The sequence below is a fragment of the Rhinatrema bivittatum genome, chromosome 19 (assembly GCF_901001135.1).
Source record: "Rhinatrema bivittatum chromosome 19, aRhiBiv1.1, whole genome shotgun sequence".
In the NCBI taxonomy this organism is placed as follows: domain Eukaryota; kingdom Metazoa; phylum Chordata; class Amphibia; order Gymnophiona; family Rhinatrematidae; genus Rhinatrema; species Rhinatrema bivittatum.
In genome coordinates, this window is record NC_042633.1 from 26915308 (window position 1) to 26932970 (window position 17663).

Here is a 17663-nt window from a genome sequence, read left to right on the forward strand (position 1 = left end):
CCGCGTGCACCTTATTACATTGGCCTCGGCGAGAGATGTATGTGTACCCTGTGCTCCAGATCTCACCTTGAGCAGAGAGGTACGTCTTAAGGGATGAGCTGTACGGGTTCAGGCCTGGATTTACCCTCAGGCACCCTAGGCCTGTGCTTAGGGTAACAAAATGTAGGCCTCCAGTCCCAAATCCAGCCCCCTGCTGGTTTTCTGATTATTTTGTATTTTTTGCTGCTGTGGTCAGCCCCACTCCCCCGTCTTCCAGGCTCCAGCCAGTGCTGCTGTTCTGCGAGGAAGGAGTCAGCTCACGGGCCCTGCACTCGCAGAACCTGCCTACCGCTCAGGAGCCAGGGCCTTCACGATGCCCGTGAGCATGGGGCTGGCTGGGTTCCTGCACGCCTAGGGGCAGCAGAGGACAAAAACCTGTCAGGACATAGCTCTCCTCCCCCCAAGGAGGAAAGATATGTGTGTGTGTGTGTGAGCCTAGCACTGCGGGAGGGTGGGCATTCTCCAAGCAGAAGCAGAGAAAGGCATCTCTGAGAAATGCTGCAGGGCTTTCATTCTAAGGAAAGAGAGAGGTGTGTCTAAGGGCTACACTCCAGGGGGGTCATACCCCAGGGAGCACCAAGCAGACAGAGGTATCTAAGTGTTGCACTCCAAAGCAGAGACAGGCGGGCTTCACCCAGCGTCGAAAGGTTCGTATCTGAAAGTTGCGTTCGGGGTCACAACCTGAGCAGACGGTATATCTGGTTGCTATGTGCTGGGGGTCTTGCCCTGTGCTGAAAGGGGTCTATATGAATGCTCTGGCATTCTCACACCGAGCAGAGAGCTCCACAGTCCAGGACCTCATCCTAGGCACAGAGAGGTTGGGTGTGTGGGGGGGGGGGGGGCAGTGTCTCCCTTTTGCCAATCTTACCCTGGGGTCTACTTTGTGGAAGAACTGTGGTACTGGTCTTAAGGTGTCAGAAGTTGTAATAGGACAACAACAATCTTGAAAATGAGAAAAAAAAAAAAAAAGTTTTAGCACCTGGGCTGAGGTTGTAGGTCCCATTGCCATTGGTTTCTCACTCCTTGGAGCAGGGAACAGGTTCCCCCTCATGGCTGGCTGCCATATGGTGCCACCTCCTTCTCGCCTACGTGCATTGCTTGTGTAGGAGCTCCATCCACTTTTGTGGATTTTGATGAATCCTCTCTCTAGGCCATCTACCCTGTCTCCTTTTAGGGATTACCCCGTACTCATTAAAGGGGGGGTGACCCCCAACCCTCCCACTACCATCCTAGACTCATGTGTGCAATAACGTTCAAAGTTCCTGCTGCAGATTTCGTGGCTCTCCTGTGGGTGACTTTGTGCTTTTGTGGTCTCTGTACGTTCCAGGAAGCCCAGCGAGTACATTTCTGCAATCTACGAGCTGAGTGCGTTGGTGGTGAAACGGGAGCATTTCTTGCCACATCATTTTGACTTCATCTATCGCTTCTCTGCTGATGGGCGCCATTTCCAAAAAGCCTGCACCATTGTGCATAATTTCACAGGAAACGTAGTGCAGCAGCGGCGGGAGGCCCTGACCAGACAGGGGGCCGATGCTTGGTTGAAATCCAAGCAGGGCAAGACTACAGACTTCATAGACATCCTGCTTCTGTCAAAGGTCAGTGGTGACTGTCTGAAGTTAGAGACTCCAGGTGCCATGCCCGAACCAAGGCTCTCCTTGAGATTAAGGTCAAAGAACTGAGGCACAGGGAAGGGCTAGAGGTTAAAGGTAAGAGACCTGGGCTACTATGTGAGGTTGGAAGTCAGGGAACTGGGGCTCTGTATGAAGTCAGTCCAAGGCACCATGATCTCCGACATGCTTGCCTGTTTTCAGACTAACTTATGAGATCTCACTGTAAGATTAGAGGTCAGAGAGCCAAGACACAGGGAACTGAATCATGTTGAGGTTGAAAAACTCATGAAATCATCTGAGGTTAAAGATTAAGAAGCTGATTTTCCTTGGAATCTAGCCAGCTAATCCCAGAGGGTGAATCCAGCTGCTGAGCTAGATTGAGGTAATTTAAAAGTGGGAGGTCATGGAGATTGGGAGGTCTAGAACAGGTAGATGTGAATCGGTTATTTACTCTTTCGGATAGTAGAAAGACTAGGGGGCACTCCATGAAGTTAGCATGGGGCACATTTAAAACTAATCGGAGAAAATTCTTTTTTCACTCAATGCACAATTAAACTCTGGAATTTGTTGCCAGAGGATGTGGTTAGTGCAGTTAGTATAGCTGTGTTTAAAAAGGGATTGGATAAGTTCTTGGAGGAGAAGTCCATTACCTGCTATTAATTGAGTTGACTTAGAAAATAGCCACTGCTATGACTGGCATCAGTAGCCTGGGATGTTCTTAGTGTTTGGGTACTTGCCAGGTTCTTGTGGCCTGGTTTGGCCTCTGTTGGAAACAGGATGCTGGGCTTGATGGACCCTTGGTCTCACCCAGTATGGCATGTTCTTATAAGTGACATTTTAACCTGTCTTGGGGCCTTAGGGCCAGAAATCTTGCAGGAAACCCTCTGATGTCAGAGAGATCCAAGATTGAGGGAGGAAGGCCAGTACAACCTGTTTTACTGCCCTTTGGAGTCTAATGGAACTTTTGTTTTCAATACCTTGGAGTATCCGAGTACCACTTACAGGGGGGCTGTATCTGACAGGATTAGTAAGGCTGGTGAGAGAATCTGTGCCGATTCCTTGTAATCAGGCCTGTCCGCAGCCTAACCGTGCCCTTGACATCTGGCCTTAGATGATGCAGATTCACACTAGCAATCATTCTAGCTATCAAACCACCTTTCCTAGGGTCAAGGCAAGGTACAAAAGCCATCAAATACACCAGGTAGACCCATTCTTTTCTAGTACTGGGCATGGGGGACCCAGAAACTACCTGGGGTTCCCTCACAGGGGCAGGAAATTGTTCTCAAGGCCCTTAGGGTTTTGTACCCACAGGGGCTCTTCCTGCTCACCAGTCAAGCACTCCAAAAAGACACACTACACTAGCGCTGTTCAAAATAAAAAGGTCCAAACATGATACACTTCTGAATAACGCTTACACAGTGACGCCACTCACAAATCGCACACAGAACCAGCCTCGTTTCACCTTCTGCAGAACAGGTCAGTTCTTTGGGACAGCTCGCCCTCCCAGTACCTGTCTGGTAGCCGTAATCTTTTCCTCCTTTTTTCTCTCTCTGGTGTCTCAGCCTGATTGTAGTTAAATTTGTTTTAGACGCTGGTGAACTTCCCCAGGCAGGCTGCCCTTCCTCTGGCACCTCACCCACTCCCAGAAAAAAGCTCCCTCCTTCACGCTGGTAGAAGTTTCCCAGGCAGGTCTGTCCTTCCCCAGATTCCAGGAACCTCTCTCTCCGATTTCTCTGGACCCTTTCTGGGGGGAGAGAGAGAGAGAGAGAGAGAGAGGCCCCCCCCCCCCCCCCCCATGGTGCCACTCTGTAAAAGAGATGGCTTCAGAAACCAGGCAGGACTCCAGATCTTAGAAATCCTCTCCCCAAAAGCCTCTTGCTTCACATGGGAGCAGGGGTTTTTATACTCTGGCCTCCCCACTCTCAGCTGGTCTGAGCGCCCTCGATATGACCGATCTCATCGGACCTTGCCTTGCCTGCCTGTGATGCAGGTGTGTGTGTGTGTGTTAGTGTTACAGACACATTCAGAGGGATTCATGGTAAAATTGACATCAGGAAAGAATTGTAGCCCTCACAATTGATGAAAGGTCTAACAAGAGGAGTTGATTAGGACACTGCCGTGTATAAATCTATGCCAGGTATGTGTCGGTCTTCCTGCTATTACCCCTGCCTCCCCTGAAGCCCTGCAAGGGGAGGATGGAGCAGAGGCTGGGCAGGAAAAACAGGTTTGCATGGACAGTGAAGGGGGGGGGTGGGAAGAGCAGGAGAGGAGCTGGGGGGAAGGAAGGGGGCAAAGGAGGAAGAGAGTTACGAGCTGGGAGGGAGACAAGATTGCGATGAGGGGCCTGATGAGAAGGAGAGGAGCTGGGCTGAGGGGGAGCAGATTCGCTACTTCTCTATACAATCACTTTTCTTGGCATGCGGACTCGCACAGTTCCTCGGTGGTTCAGTGCATTGCAACTCAAAATGAAACTACCAATTTTCAATGTCAAAAATCTACTAAAAAAGAACAACCAGTCCTAGTAAAGACAGTATATTTAAGGGAAGACGTTAACTTAGTGCAAAGTGAGATCTCCATAGGCGGAGAGGCTAAGATTCTGCTTTCTATCCAAGCTTTAGGCAGGTAATTTCTGTCAATCTTCTAGTCGTTAGGTAGGACAAATGTACAGAAGAACGAAAAATATCATGCTACTTCTCTTCTTTCTCTTGTTCTGCAAAGCTGCTGCCGCCCAACAGACCACTTCAACCATTCTTCCTCCTTTTGCTGTTGCCCAAACTGCTTCCTCTTTCCCTCCAGCACCAGCCGGCTTGCGCCAGAGTTGTTGCCTCACAAGGCTCGTCTTTCTAATAAATCTTTCGCTCTCTTAAAGGGGCCACTGTCCTAAGGGGCGCGTGAGAGCGCACACAGATTTACCCCTCCCCCGGTCTGCAGAAACTGTACTGCCCGACCAGGAAGGAGGTTTGCGCGCACAAAACCCGTGCATACGTCCAGGTTAGTGCCTCCTGCTGTAAATGTAATCCACCAAGGCGGAGAGGGGCACTGGCTTAGCGCCTGTTGTCTTTGGGCCGGAAACTTAGAGGCCACTGTTAAAAATAAAAAAAAAAAAAAGCTCTTAAGTACCTGATTCCTTGAAGGGGTTTTCCCAGAGCCACACCATGGGAGAAAGGTCTTGATGAATCGGGCCCTTATTTAGGAGCCTTGTAATATACCCAGGTCTGGGAGGGGGCTCTCTCACTACACCTCCTGCCTGTGGTGGGCTGGAACTACCTAATTAATATTCTTTTTCAGCTATCAGAGCCTTGGGTAGATGGCAGGCGCAGAGGGGATGCATTAAAGGGGGTCACAGGCCATAATTTGGGGTCCTTAATTACTTATCTACAGTCCCCCAGATGTATAGAAATAACCCAGTCATTCTGCACACTCAAAGTCAGGCGAGTGATTAACAAGATAATGGGGAGGGGGGGGGGGATAGAGGAAGATCTGCTTAATAGTGCTAAACTCGCATTGGTCACCTTTTCACCAAATCTACTCGGGGGGGCGAGCAGCAGCGCTGAAGGTTTTGGGAGGGCACTGCTCCTACCTGTTGTGAGGATCTCGATCAGAAATAGAATTTAGATGGCCGCACCCATTATGTCTATTTACAAATTTGTAGGGAAGCAGCTAAATTGGTTAGGGAGACAGGGTGAGTCAAGGCACAGGAATGGGTTTGAAAAAGTTCTCACACAGCCACCTCTCTCTCATACAAACATAACAGCAAAAAAAGACCCTAGGGCCCAGCCCTCCAATTTATCTAGCCATTACAATTCCCCTCACTCCTCAGAGATCCCATGCTTTCTTGAATTCAGATACTGTTTTTGTCTCCACTGGGAGGCCGTTCCACACATCCACCACCCCCTCTGTAAAGAAATATTTCCTGTGATTACTCCTGAGTCTGCCCCCTTTCACCCTCATCCCATGACCCCTCACTATAGAACATCCTTTCCAGTGAAAAAGGCTCAGCTCCTGTGCATGAAACCTGTGAGATATCTGAATCTCTCTATCATATCTCCCCTATTTCCCCTTTCCTCCAGGGTGTACAGGTTCAGATCTTTAAGGCTATCCCCGTGTGCTTTAGAATGAAGCCCACTGACCATTTTAGTAGCCCCCTCTGCACTGACTCCATCCTGTTTCTATCCTGAAGGTGCGGTCTCCAGCATTGGGCACAGTGAGGTCTCACCAGGGACCTATACAGGGGCAATGTCACCTCCCTTTGTCTGCTGATCATTCCTCTCCCTCTGCAGCCAAGCATCTTTCTGGCTTTTGCTGTATATACTCTTTATTGAATACCATAAATAAGCCTGCAACAAATAAAAACATTAGATAGCTGGAATTCTGACCTTCAGTTGGAGTTGAATGAGGAAGACTGGCGGGCTATTTGGACTTTAGTATTGGGGGTCTCTGTCTGCACCAAAAAGAGCGCTGTTGTTTAAATGCCTGCCCTGCACTCCTGTGTATTTTGCAAAGTTTGGTAATGCTAGTTGTATCTGCTGGAGAGGATGCGTGAAGTGGGCTCATGTGGTGGATCAAGCATTCTTGGCACTGGCTCAGTACCAGACAGCTGCTTGTGCAGAGGGACAGCTGGACCCCTCAGCAGTGTCATTTGGGTGTCTGGACAGACTAAAGAGATGCTTTCCTACATTTTAAATGTGGCATTTAACTATCGCGTCTTACTGGTCACCATCTCCATCCCTGTCATTCTGCAAGAACCGTGGCGTTGATATTGCAATAAGGGAACGAATTACATTTGCGCTTCAGGGCAACCGCGCAAACTATGACCAGCTTTGGGCTCCTTCCTTGAACTGAGGGTGGCGGCGCTGTCTGAAAGGGTAGACCAAGCTACGTGTATAGCTTACGGAGGTCTTGTTTATATGCTGCCTTCTATTTGCCTGTTCTGAATGACAAACCAAATATCCAAATAACCAAATATCCAAATTACTACCTCCACCTTCCTCTATTCCTGATGCCTTTCAACTAGCTTGATCACTCCATTCTTATACTTCACTTTCAATGCATATCCAGCATAGTTCTCTGCTTCAACGGCAGGGGAGAAGAAAAACTGTTACTTCACACATCCAGCAGAGCTCTCTGCTTAAACGGCAGGGGAGAAGAAAAACTGATACTTCACGCATATCCAGCATAACTTCAACGGCAGGGGAGAAGAAAAAAGGATTCACACTCACAAAGCGGGGAGTAGCTGGCTTGTTGCGGCGGTTACTACCCCAAACCAAATGTGCCTGATACTTCACTTTCGATGCATATCCAGCATAGCTCTCTGCTTCAACGGCAGGGGAGAAGAAAAAAACTGATACCTCAAGCATATCCAGCATAGCTCCCTGCTTCAACGGCAGGGGAGAAGATAAACAACCAATAAGGGCTGTATAACATAATCTGGGTAAAAACAAATAAGCATGGGTGTAGCTTGCTTATTGCGGCGGTTACTACCCCTACTACCCCTAACTTATCAAGCTAGATATTTCACTTGGATGCAGCTCCATCACCGCTCTCTACATTAATGGCGGGGGTGGAAGGGAATTAGAACCAAGAGCTAAGAGAAACAGATAAATATGAGAGAAAAAATGAGGGAAGCTTGCTGGGCAGACTGGATGGGCCATTTGGTCGTCTTCTGCCGTCATTTCTATGTTTCTATGTTTCAATGTTAAATGGAGAAGATTTACGACAGCTCTGTGAGGCAGCCACTCGGATGGAACACGGCTGGCGGGGAAAGGAAAGAGGAAGCAGATTGTGCAATGCCAAATCAAGAACATTTTAGTTGGCTTGCTGGATGGCAGGAATTTTACAGAGCCCAGATAGAGATAGCTGCAGAAGTGTTCCCTTTCTCTTTATTCTGCACTTGTGCCCTGACTAAAGACTAAAATACTGACACAAATGACATATTACAGAGCATGTGAGATGATCTCATTTTGGATGAAGCATCATGGATGCTGAATGAGAATCTTATTAGCTTTACCAAGCTATAATGGTCTCTCTTTTTATTAAGTAAATATTTTAATTTGTAATATATTTACGAGAAGTGGTCTATTCCTTTTGGAGTGTGCTTTTTAAGTTTTGGGAATTTGATAATTAGTACTTTTTCATTTTGAGCTATCGATGGTACCAAGCTCCTTTGGATTTTTGGCCTTTTGTTTAGGATTTCACTACATTATACACTATCTCCCTGCACAAAACCCATGTGCACTTACCAACACAAAGCCCAGCTAGGACTCATCAACAGCGAAATCCACCCAAGAATGGACTAAGCCTGGGATTAGCTAAGAGGAATGAATAATTCATGAGGCCACCTAATGAGGCGATGTAATTAGTATCACAAGAATCTCATCAATTCAATCATTTCCTTTTTGTCCTGGGAGCAGAGAACAGCTCCTAAGAGATTTCCACAGGAACCGAACCTACAATGCTGTTTTCCTTCTAATCCTCATTTTAATACACTCGCATGCCTTACACACCCCAGGCTTCACTGTAACAAAATATTTATGTAAGCAAAGGTATAGCCTGCTGATCCACAAATCACAACCAACGTCCATAATCATTAAAACGACAGAACGAGCATCTAAATGAATATATAAACATGACAAACACCTCGTCAACAAAATCAAAACAATCCAGCAAAAACAGTAAAAAAAACAAAATCAAGCATAGCAGAACTAATATATTTATTAAGGCTAAATGTTCAGACTCCTCTGAATTATAATGTTCTCAAAAATCAAATAAATCACTCATACTTCATAAAAAAAAAAACCCTTTTGTAAATTTTACTCTAATAAGCTTTTATTTCTAAACAAATAAAGGTTACTTTCAATACTATATCAATTATTTAGAGAAGCACACCAGTCAACTATAAGAAACCATGCCACATTATGCAAACACGAACTAGATAAAAGCCAAAGGCTTTTAAAATACGTTTCACTGTCCTGTAAATGCTCCAACGAGTGTAGGGGTCTAAAAGAAGTCCAGATGAACAGCAGACATTTCTGCTTAGATCCATTACATTTCAAATAAGCCCTCGCAGATCATCCTGTAGCTTTCTGGGACCAAGCTGAAAAATAGGACCCACTTAGTTCTAAAATCCAATTAAGATGGCTGAGCCATGTGGCATGGAGCATCTTCTGCCCAGGAATACACTGCCCGTTCGCTGCATGCAACTCTGCCCATTCAACTTTCCTTAAAGGGAAAGGTGCCCCAGTGACCTCCTATGTGGATGGCAACTATTAGGGGGCGTTTTTTTTGGGTTTTTTTAAAGGGCTAACCAGCATTAAGAGAGAGGAGGGACCAATTCATTAAATGCTTTGAGCCATGGATCACACAGTGCCAGCAAGGAGCACAGGCTGGAGAGGAACTGAAAAGGTTTCAGCCAATTACCCTAGTTCAGCAGGAGTCAGAAGGATGGGTCTGATGGCAAATTCCCAGGAGAGGGGGACGAGCTAGCTGAAAGGCTTCCAGCACTGTCGGGCAGAGAGCTCACCAGGGGACGGCATTTAGGTGCGAGAGAAGCTACGGGGCACAGAGGCTCCCACTTTTGAGGTTTAGGAATACCACCAGCTGGTTTACAAAGAAAATTACAAGCAACGTAGATTCAGGAAGCACCACCAATTATCTTCTGGCCCCCTCAGACTTTGTGCAGTTTGAGCCCACCATGGCTGATAGAAACAGAGGGCTGGGCATGGTCGCTGCCCTAGAGATTTGTAATGTTCTGCTTGCTACACAGACCTGCAAGCACAGGGGTGGGCCAACCCCGGTCCTGGAGTGCCACAAGCAGGCCAGGTTTTCAGGATCTCCACAATGAGGCATGCAGTAGATCTGCATCCAGTGGAGGCAGTGCGTGCAACTCTCTCTCCTGCACGGTCCTTGTGGAGATCCTGAAAACCTGGCCCGTTTGTGGCTCTCGAGGACCGGAGTTAGCCACCCCCCATGCTAGCAGTTCCCATTTTGGCACATTTGAAACTATTGGGTATTACTCAGATGTAGGCAGCCAACACAAAATCAAACAGTTCCTTTTTTTTTGGGCTCAGCAATAGCTCCTTTCAGCTTCCTGTTCAATCAGAATCGGCTTCTATTAGGCAATGGCATCCTGAGCTTTCACTTGCAACTTCCTGGAGCATTCACCAGTTCTCTTAAGAAATTGTGTTAGAGAGAGAATTCCTCCAACATTACTGGTCGAACCTCTCGTTCGCCTTCTGCCTCTGGCGGCAGCTCTTTGCCACCTCCCTGAAGCTCTCTATGCTGTACAACGTGAGCAGATGTGCCCTCCCGTTGGGCACATGATGTTTGCCAATGAGGAGCAGGGGCAGACCCCCTCCCTCCCTGTAAGCTGTTTCTATCTTGGCGTCGTTGCCGCCACCAAGTATCCAAGCTTGCTCCTTCCTGCTCTTCATCTTTCTCTTCTCAGCTTCCATCTCTTCTCACCCCTCCCTAGCTTTTTTTTCCACATCTTTCAGCTCTTACCTAGCCCCAGGCCCATTTTCTCTCCCCTAGCCTTCCCATCCTTGTTTTCTTTCCCATCCCTTCCAACTCCACCTTCTTCTCCTGGTTCCTTCCTCTTCACATCATCCCTCATCCATATCATGTTTATTTAACATTTACAGACCGCCTAGTGCTGTTCCCTCAAATTTTTGAAAGACGGCATGCGCAGAATTTTCTTTTCAGGCAACTTTTTCTAAGCCAAGTTCAGTTTGGGCCAGTATAATGCAGATATCGGGATTTCTTGTGTGCGCGATGTGGTGGTGTGTGCGCCTGCACAAGCACGCAGCTTAGAGGGAACAGAGCCGCCTATCAATATTCCTAAGCAGTGAACCAGGAGCACATCCATAATCAATCATAAAAACAAACAAGAAATAAATAAAACCAATAAAACATAAAACCATCAATAAAACAATGCTAGAAACACAAAAAATAAATATCACAGCACCCTTAAATCATTACAGCCTACGACGGTAACTTTCAGACTGGCGTGGGGGCAGGCTTTGGTGCGTCTGCAGACACGGTCATTTTATAACTTGCGCATGTGCGCCCGGTTTTAAGTGGGCGCATGTCTGTGTGTGTAAATCCTGCTTCTACCACACAAGTCGGGGAATTTTAAAAGGGGCGCACATCCATGCCATTGTCAGTTTCACCAGTTTGTCCGCTAGGTCCTCCGAAAGCCCCTGGTTTGATAGTCTGCACGCCCCCCAGTTACCCCAGACTCTTTAAACCCCTGAGAAATGGCTCTATTTATTTTTAAACTTACACCTCCTCCATAGCAGAAGTAAACTTGCGTAGCAGGGAATCTGAGCTCATGCCCAGGCGTGTAAGTATTTACGCACACAGCTCTGGGCCACGCCCCAAAACACCAACGCCCCACACCTTTCTGAAAACTTTAGCGATGTGCGCGCGGCGGGAGATGTGTGCGCATCTGGTCGGCTTTTAAAATTAGGTGGACGCACGTGATCCCGGCTTGGTCGCGCTGGGCTTTTAAAATCTACCTCTTTGCCTGCTAAAATAGTGGACACGCTCAAGATGGCCTAAAAGCTCATTAAATGGCAAATGCTTGCTGAAGAAAGTATGCGTTTACCATCTTTTGGAAATTTTAAACAAAGAGAGTTCACCCTTTCTCTCTCGAGGTAAGACATTCCACATCAGAGCCGCTCACGAGATTCTTCAAGTCTGATTAATTTGTATGTTTCCTTTTCCACTCTTACCCCTTGCCCCCAATAGCCCTCCCTTTCTCTCTTCCCCTTCCACAGCATCTGCTTCTTCCACCCCTTCTCCCCTCTCCAGCACCTCTCCCCCCCCCCCCAATCTCCAGCCTCTGCCTACTGCCCAGTGGCCTCTCTTGGGGGGGGGGGGGGGGGGAGGCATCAATAGAGGGGAAAGGCAACGAGGCAATTTCCACACAGCTCGTGCATCCCCACGGCGTGGCCCCACAGCAAGTGGTGCAAAGCTCGAATTCCTTCGAATGTAAATAGTAACCATCCATTGTGGCTGTCACACTGCTGGGGTTAACTTACCTTCCTTGCCTTTGGTTTAATCATAGGTCAAAGTCCATGTTTTTAAGGTTTTTTTATGCAATTAAAAATGCACTTAATTGCATGTGAAGAGTGCTTAACATAGGAACAGTGAACAACATTTCTTTCCAACATAAGAGAGACAAAAATGGATGAGGTTAGTACAGAGTCAAAGTTATCTGGGTTACTCAGCTCTTCAGCAGAACATTCTTTATAACTAATACTCGGTATCGGGTACTAAGAGTTGATTTTCTGGCTCAGCCTCTGTCTTCTCATTCTCTGCCCTTGGGGTCCTCCCTCCTTTTATTTATTTAAAAACTTTTCTATACCGTCGCTAAGTTTTAAAATGTAGCTGCCAATTTTATTCTCATATCACCTTAAGTTATGTTATTGATAATTATTGTATACTGTATTTTTATTCTTACTTTGTTGAATTTTCTGTTTTATTATTCTATTTTATTATAACTTATATTATTGTAAACCACTTTGATCAGTATCAATACTGGTAAAATGGTATATAAATATGCTAAATAAATAAATAAACCATCGCAACGGTTTACAAATAGGCACATAGACTAAGGTAAGTAAATGTAGGATATCGTACATTCTAACAGGTGCCAATAAAGTTCGGTTACAATTTCATAAATAAAATAATTATTTGAGTAATGTTGGTGAAGTCCAGGTATATTATTGAGTTACTATCTCTTTGAGATATTACTTCTTTTCTGCTTCTCTCTCTTCTTTCCTTCAGCAGCAGATATTTTAATATAGCCCCTTCTCCTGTTTTTCCCTTTTCACTCTTCCTACCTTCTCCGCTTTCATCACTTTCTCCTGTGCTCTTTCCTTCATTCCTCTAACCCTTCCCTCCCTACATCATCTTCCTGGATTCCTGCCTCTCACTCCATGATGTTTGTTTCACTTTTAGAGCTGTGCCTATGCTCGGGATACTGTTTTGTCTGCTCCTTTTGGACATTTCCTCAGCGTTTCACACTTGAGCACGCTTCTTCAATGGGCATCTCATCTGTTGTTCTTAATTGGTTTTCATCTTATTTCTCAATTGGTAGCAGGTTGTCACCCTGTGCTCATTTAAGTCAACTCCTTGCAGTTTACTGTCTGGAGTTCCCCAGGGCTCTGCCTTCCTTGGCCTTCTTAATATTTACATTTTTCCCATTTGCTTATTGGACTTGGGTGCCAGCTATCACATATTTGCTGCTGATATTCATTTTTATTTTGCTGTAACCATAATCGATCCAAGTTGCCTTGATTACAATAGCTGGCTGCCTCCAGGCTATTAATGGGTGCTTAGCTGTCAACCAGCTGGCTCTCAACTTGAACAAGACAGAGAGAGTATTATCTTGATTTCCTAACATCACCGTGCCCAACTCTTTTCTGAGCGTTATGGTATTCCCCATTTCCTGTCAGGCTAGGAATTTTGGAATTGTAATTGATTCATCACTGTATCTGTGTCCCCATATTCAGCAGATTGTAAAAAAAAAAAAAAAAAAAAAATTTCCTTTTGGAAATGAAAAGGTTTTCTTTACTCAGGCTGACTTTAAGGACAGTAATTCAATCGGAGAACACATTATACATATACACACCTTTTCTCATGAGAGTTCTTACTTTGATCTTTAAAGCTATCAATGATCTGGCTTCACAAGGCTTTGTTCATCTTTCTGGAGCGTGGATCCCTTCTGTTATACTTCTGATCCCCAGCTCCATGCAATGGAATGCGCTTCCAGAAGAGCTGAAGAATGATAGCAAGCAACTACAGCTTAGTTCTTTACTTTAAAAGCCTTTAATCTGTGCTCTGGCTGAATGTAGTTTTCAAAATCGCTTTGCGCACACAATTTGCTAATTGTACAGCAGTGATTATTTAAGCATTTTAACATCAAACTTTTATTTCTACATAGTAATCTTAATTATTGCTGCTAGTTTTTGGTCATGAATTGTTTAAATTTGTTGTTTTATGCTTTATATAGGTTTCATTATTGCCCACCAAAAATGGATTCGAGCAGGATATAAATCTCCTCCTTGGTCCTGGTCTCTCTCCTCGCTCTGCCCACATCCCATCCTTACTCTTCGCTCCCCAGCTCTTCAGCTCTCCTCTCACATACACCCTTCCTTCTCATGTTCTCTCCTCTCATTGCCCCCACGCAGTCAGTTACTCTCTCTCTCTCCTCCTTTACGTCCTTGGTCACTGCTGTCATTTGAAGGGCTGAAACAGCAGGAGAGATCCACAGGGAAAGCACTTCCTTAGTACAACTGTTTCCCCTCCTCTTGCTGCTGATTGGCTCATTCTGGTAAGATGAGCCAATCAGATAAGAGGTGGAGTAGAAGCTGCAAGGCTTCTTTATATTTTCTCTTATTAGTTTTAAATGTATTACCCAGGTACTTCATTGTGTGTCCCCTGTACTTTTCGAAAGAGTAAACTGATTGTTTACTCGTTCTATTCCACTCCGTTTATAGACCTCTATCATATCTCCCCTCAGCCTCTTTGTACCCAGCAAAATGTTGGGGAGTAACAAGTTGCCCAGACAAAATGTTATCAGGAAGTGGAGAGAAATATTCAGTTCTTGGGTTTTGTCCAGCTAACTCCAAAAGTTAGCCAGCCAAAGTCTCTGAATGTTGACTTCAGTATATATTTGCAGCTGGAATACACTTGGCTGCCTCCTAATGCATGGGGAGCAAACAATTACATTCTAGGATGAATGCATAACAAGGCTCTAATAGAGGTAGCATATCTGTGATGCTCTAAGGCTCCATGCGTAGAAAGAGAGGCCCGATTGTGAATCTCAAGGCCCTGGGGACAGGAAGGGGAGGCCTGGGTGTGATATGGACACATCCGTAATTCTTTGGGCCCTGAACTCAAAAGGAGGTCTTAAAGCCAGTCAGTAACTCACCAAGACCCATGCACAGGAAGGGAGGCACCAGTATCTGGCAAGGAGGGCCTTATTGTAATAGAGCCAACAGATAGGTAACTCTAAGGGGTGTGCTTGAGAAGCAATTCTGTAGCTGTAACACCAGCAAAACAGCAGTGACTTTTCAAGCCCATAGCACAGGCGCCTAGGCTGTAACCTGGGCAGATCAATGACTTTTAAGGCTTTGTGCAAAGGAAGCCTTCAGGCATCAAGACCAGGAAGGGCAGTTTATCTAGAACTCGGGTGGCAGGTCAGTGACCCCATGCCTGCTGCATGGAAAAAGATGCTAAAAGCTACAAGAAGAGTAAGTCAGCAACTTTCCCACTCACTGACATTTCTCTCTGCTTTGTTGCAGGATGAGGATGGGAATGGGCTGTCTGATGAAGAGATGAGAGCAGAAGTGGACACCTTCATGTTTGAGGGTAAAGATTACAGTGAAATAAGCAGAAGTCCTGAAACTTGAGCTCAAGACCCCCTGTGATAATGACCTTCTGTGTGACCTTTACTGTCTCTCCACGGGGAGTCCTGGATTCTGGAAAACTGAAGTCTCTCTCTCTCTCTCATTCCTACAGGACATGACACCACAGCCAGCGGCCTTTCCTGGATTCTGTATAATTTGGCCCAACATCCAGAATACCAGCAAAAATGCAGAGAGGAGATTAAAGAATTAATGAAGGGGAAAGAATCTGAAGAACTTGATTGGTTAGTTGTTCATTTATTCATTTGTTAGAGGAGGTTGCTGCCAAGGGTAGAAATATTGATGCAATGCTTCTTTCCCTGTGCTGGAACGGGTCCAGCATCCCTTCTCCTGTAGGCCTGAGTGTAGCACTCCTCAACAATGCAATATTTTCAAGGGCTTCCACATGTGAACCACTCAAACTGGCTAATGGTTGCATATATAGGTAGCAGTGAACGGCAGAAAACATCCAATTTGCTTAGTTATTCCTGTCCACATCTCCCAGCAGCCAGCCATAAAAGTTTGACCAATTATAGGTTATCGCTCCTTATCCACGTCAGTTTTTGTCTTCCTCCTCTTTGCTTTTCTATTATCATATTTAGATGAGCATCACATTCCATACTGGATGTATTTATACAGAATAATCAGGAATTGGATCTGGCAGTTTTTTCCTGCTCCTTTATACTTCTAGCTCAGTCAGAAGTGGGGCCCATAAGCCTTCATTCACAGCTACCAAGGGATTTTTCCCTTGTTTGTATCCAGCTGCAACATACGCAGGGGCGGATTGGCCTATCGGGGGGATGGGGCATTCCCGGGTGGGCTGGTCGCTCTAGTCATGTGGTCTGCCGAGCGCGGCATCTCCGGGGCGGCGAATCCCCGGGCTGGTTGTCAGCAGCAATCCACCCCTGAACATACCTAGTCTGGTCATTGGCCATGGATCATACAATCATAGCCCTTTGATCCAGCTACTAGATGTCACCCTTATGCAATGATTTCATTCATTTGAATCCAAATGGGAAAATGCAACAAATGTGGTGTTCAGTTCATTGCAACCAAACTGAAATAAGACACCTGAAAAAACAAAATCCCTTTTTGCTTCATTTAGTTCAGTGCCATTAAAACCTATAGGAGAAGCAAAGCAATGATTTTTTTTTTTTTTTACTTCAAACCAGACAGAGTAGAACCAGTTAGGGATGAGACAAAGGAGCAGGACCAATCACGTTGAAGCACTTTTCCAAATAGCCTAGCCCAGCTGCATGTGATGACTTCATCATTTTTCTTTTTTCATGAAAATGAAACTGAGTAGTCACTAATTTTTTAAAATCATTCCTTTCTTGGATCTCAGAAGTTCAGAGTTAAAGCTTATAAAAAAAATGATTTAAGTTTAGAGAAGAAACAAAGGTGTGCTGTTAGTCCTAACTGTGCTTTGGAGAGGTAGCAGCAGGATAAACTAATCTATCTGTCAGAGGGATACACTGCATATGCTGTATTGTCAGTGTAAAACTAGCACTGCAGCAGAAACAAAGAGACTGACTCTCTCTTGCAGTGGGTGCAGTGTTTAGTGACTGTCACAGGGGGCAGCTTCTTTCGCCACACATTTTGCTCCTCTTCTCCTTTCAATTTTACAATCCTCCTTTCTGTGATATAGCTGAAAAACACACCATCTTGGGGGGGGGGGGAACGGGGGGGGACTGAGACCCGCCTTGCAGCCAACTGCAAAGACGCACCATCCAGACAGCCAATGCACAGAGCATCAGCCTTTGTAGCCAACAGCAAAGATTCACCAGCCAGCCAGCTGTAAAGATACATCGGCCAGAGAGAGAGAGAGAGGACAATTAGTGGCCAAAAGCACCTAGGTTTCAAAAGTGAAAGCTGCTGCCATGGATGAGCCCCCATTCTGCTGCTTAAAAAAAAAGTGCTACACCCCCCCCTGAACCCCAAAATCCTTCCCCATATCCCCACAGGAAGGAGGAGAAGCTCTCGCTTCCATCCATGGGTAATCATCTAAATACTGTAATGGCTGCCAGGTACAGGCACTTAAGTTATTATTTCTTCTTTTTGCTTCATAGACTCCTGACCAATCCCCATTCAGCTAAGCTGAAGCCCCCAGTAGTGTATCCAGTTGGGAGGAGGGAGAGACAGATGTAAAGCCCCCGGTCTGTGCAGCTGAGCGCGGTGCCAGCCAAACCCTTTGCAATCTTGACCTGGTGCTCCCCTCTCACGGAACGTCTCCTGCTCCTGCTAACGTGCCTCTATACCCGAGTATCTCATCTGTCCCTGTTTCCTGCTTTCACAGGGATGACCTCTCCCAGCTGCCCTTCACTACCATGTGCATTAAGGAGAGCCTGCGGCTCCATCCGCCCGTCACTGCCATATCCCGCTGCTGCACTGAAGACATCAAGCTGCCTGACGGAAGGGTCATTCCCAAAGGTAAGGCCACACCCCTTGCAGACTGACAAGGCGGGATACGGTGGGCGCGCACACACATTTTGATTTGGTTTCTTCATTTCTTTCCTAGGGCCTCAAAATTCATTTTGTTTGTTTCAAATAAAAAAAAAAAAAATGTATTCACTTCCCATTAGAGTTAATGGGGGAAGCAATG

The 17663-nt window shown here is 46.0% G+C and overlaps 1 protein-coding gene and 1 long non-coding RNA gene across 8 annotated transcripts in view; one reads left to right on the forward strand and one right to left on the reverse strand.

Moving 5' to 3' along the window:
• The window catches only part of LOC115080634 (cytochrome P450 4F22), a 71107-nt gene that overhangs the window by 43236 nt on the left and 10208 nt on the right, over nucleotides 1-17663 (forward strand). For all 6 annotated transcript variants that reach the window (XM_029584938.1, XM_029584942.1, XM_029584939.1 and 3 more), the window contains 4 exons: nucleotides 1367-1634; nucleotides 14960-15026; nucleotides 15177-15306; nucleotides 17358-17491. In XM_029584938.1, the coding sequence (XP_029440798.1) occupies nucleotides 1367-1634; nucleotides 14960-15026; nucleotides 15177-15306; nucleotides 17358-17491 (599 nt within the window). The remainder of the gene's footprint in view (nucleotides 1-1366; nucleotides 1635-14959; nucleotides 15027-15176; nucleotides 15307-17357; nucleotides 17492-17663) is intronic.
• Nucleotides 1-17663, reverse strand: part of LOC115080653 — a 54152-nt gene that overhangs the window by 34420 nt on the left and 2069 nt on the right. For both annotated transcript variants that reach the window (XR_003853624.1, XR_003853625.1), the window contains exon 2: nucleotides 13285-13430. This is a non-coding gene — a long non-coding RNA (uncharacterized LOC115080653). The remainder of the gene's footprint in view (nucleotides 1-13284; nucleotides 13431-17663) is intronic.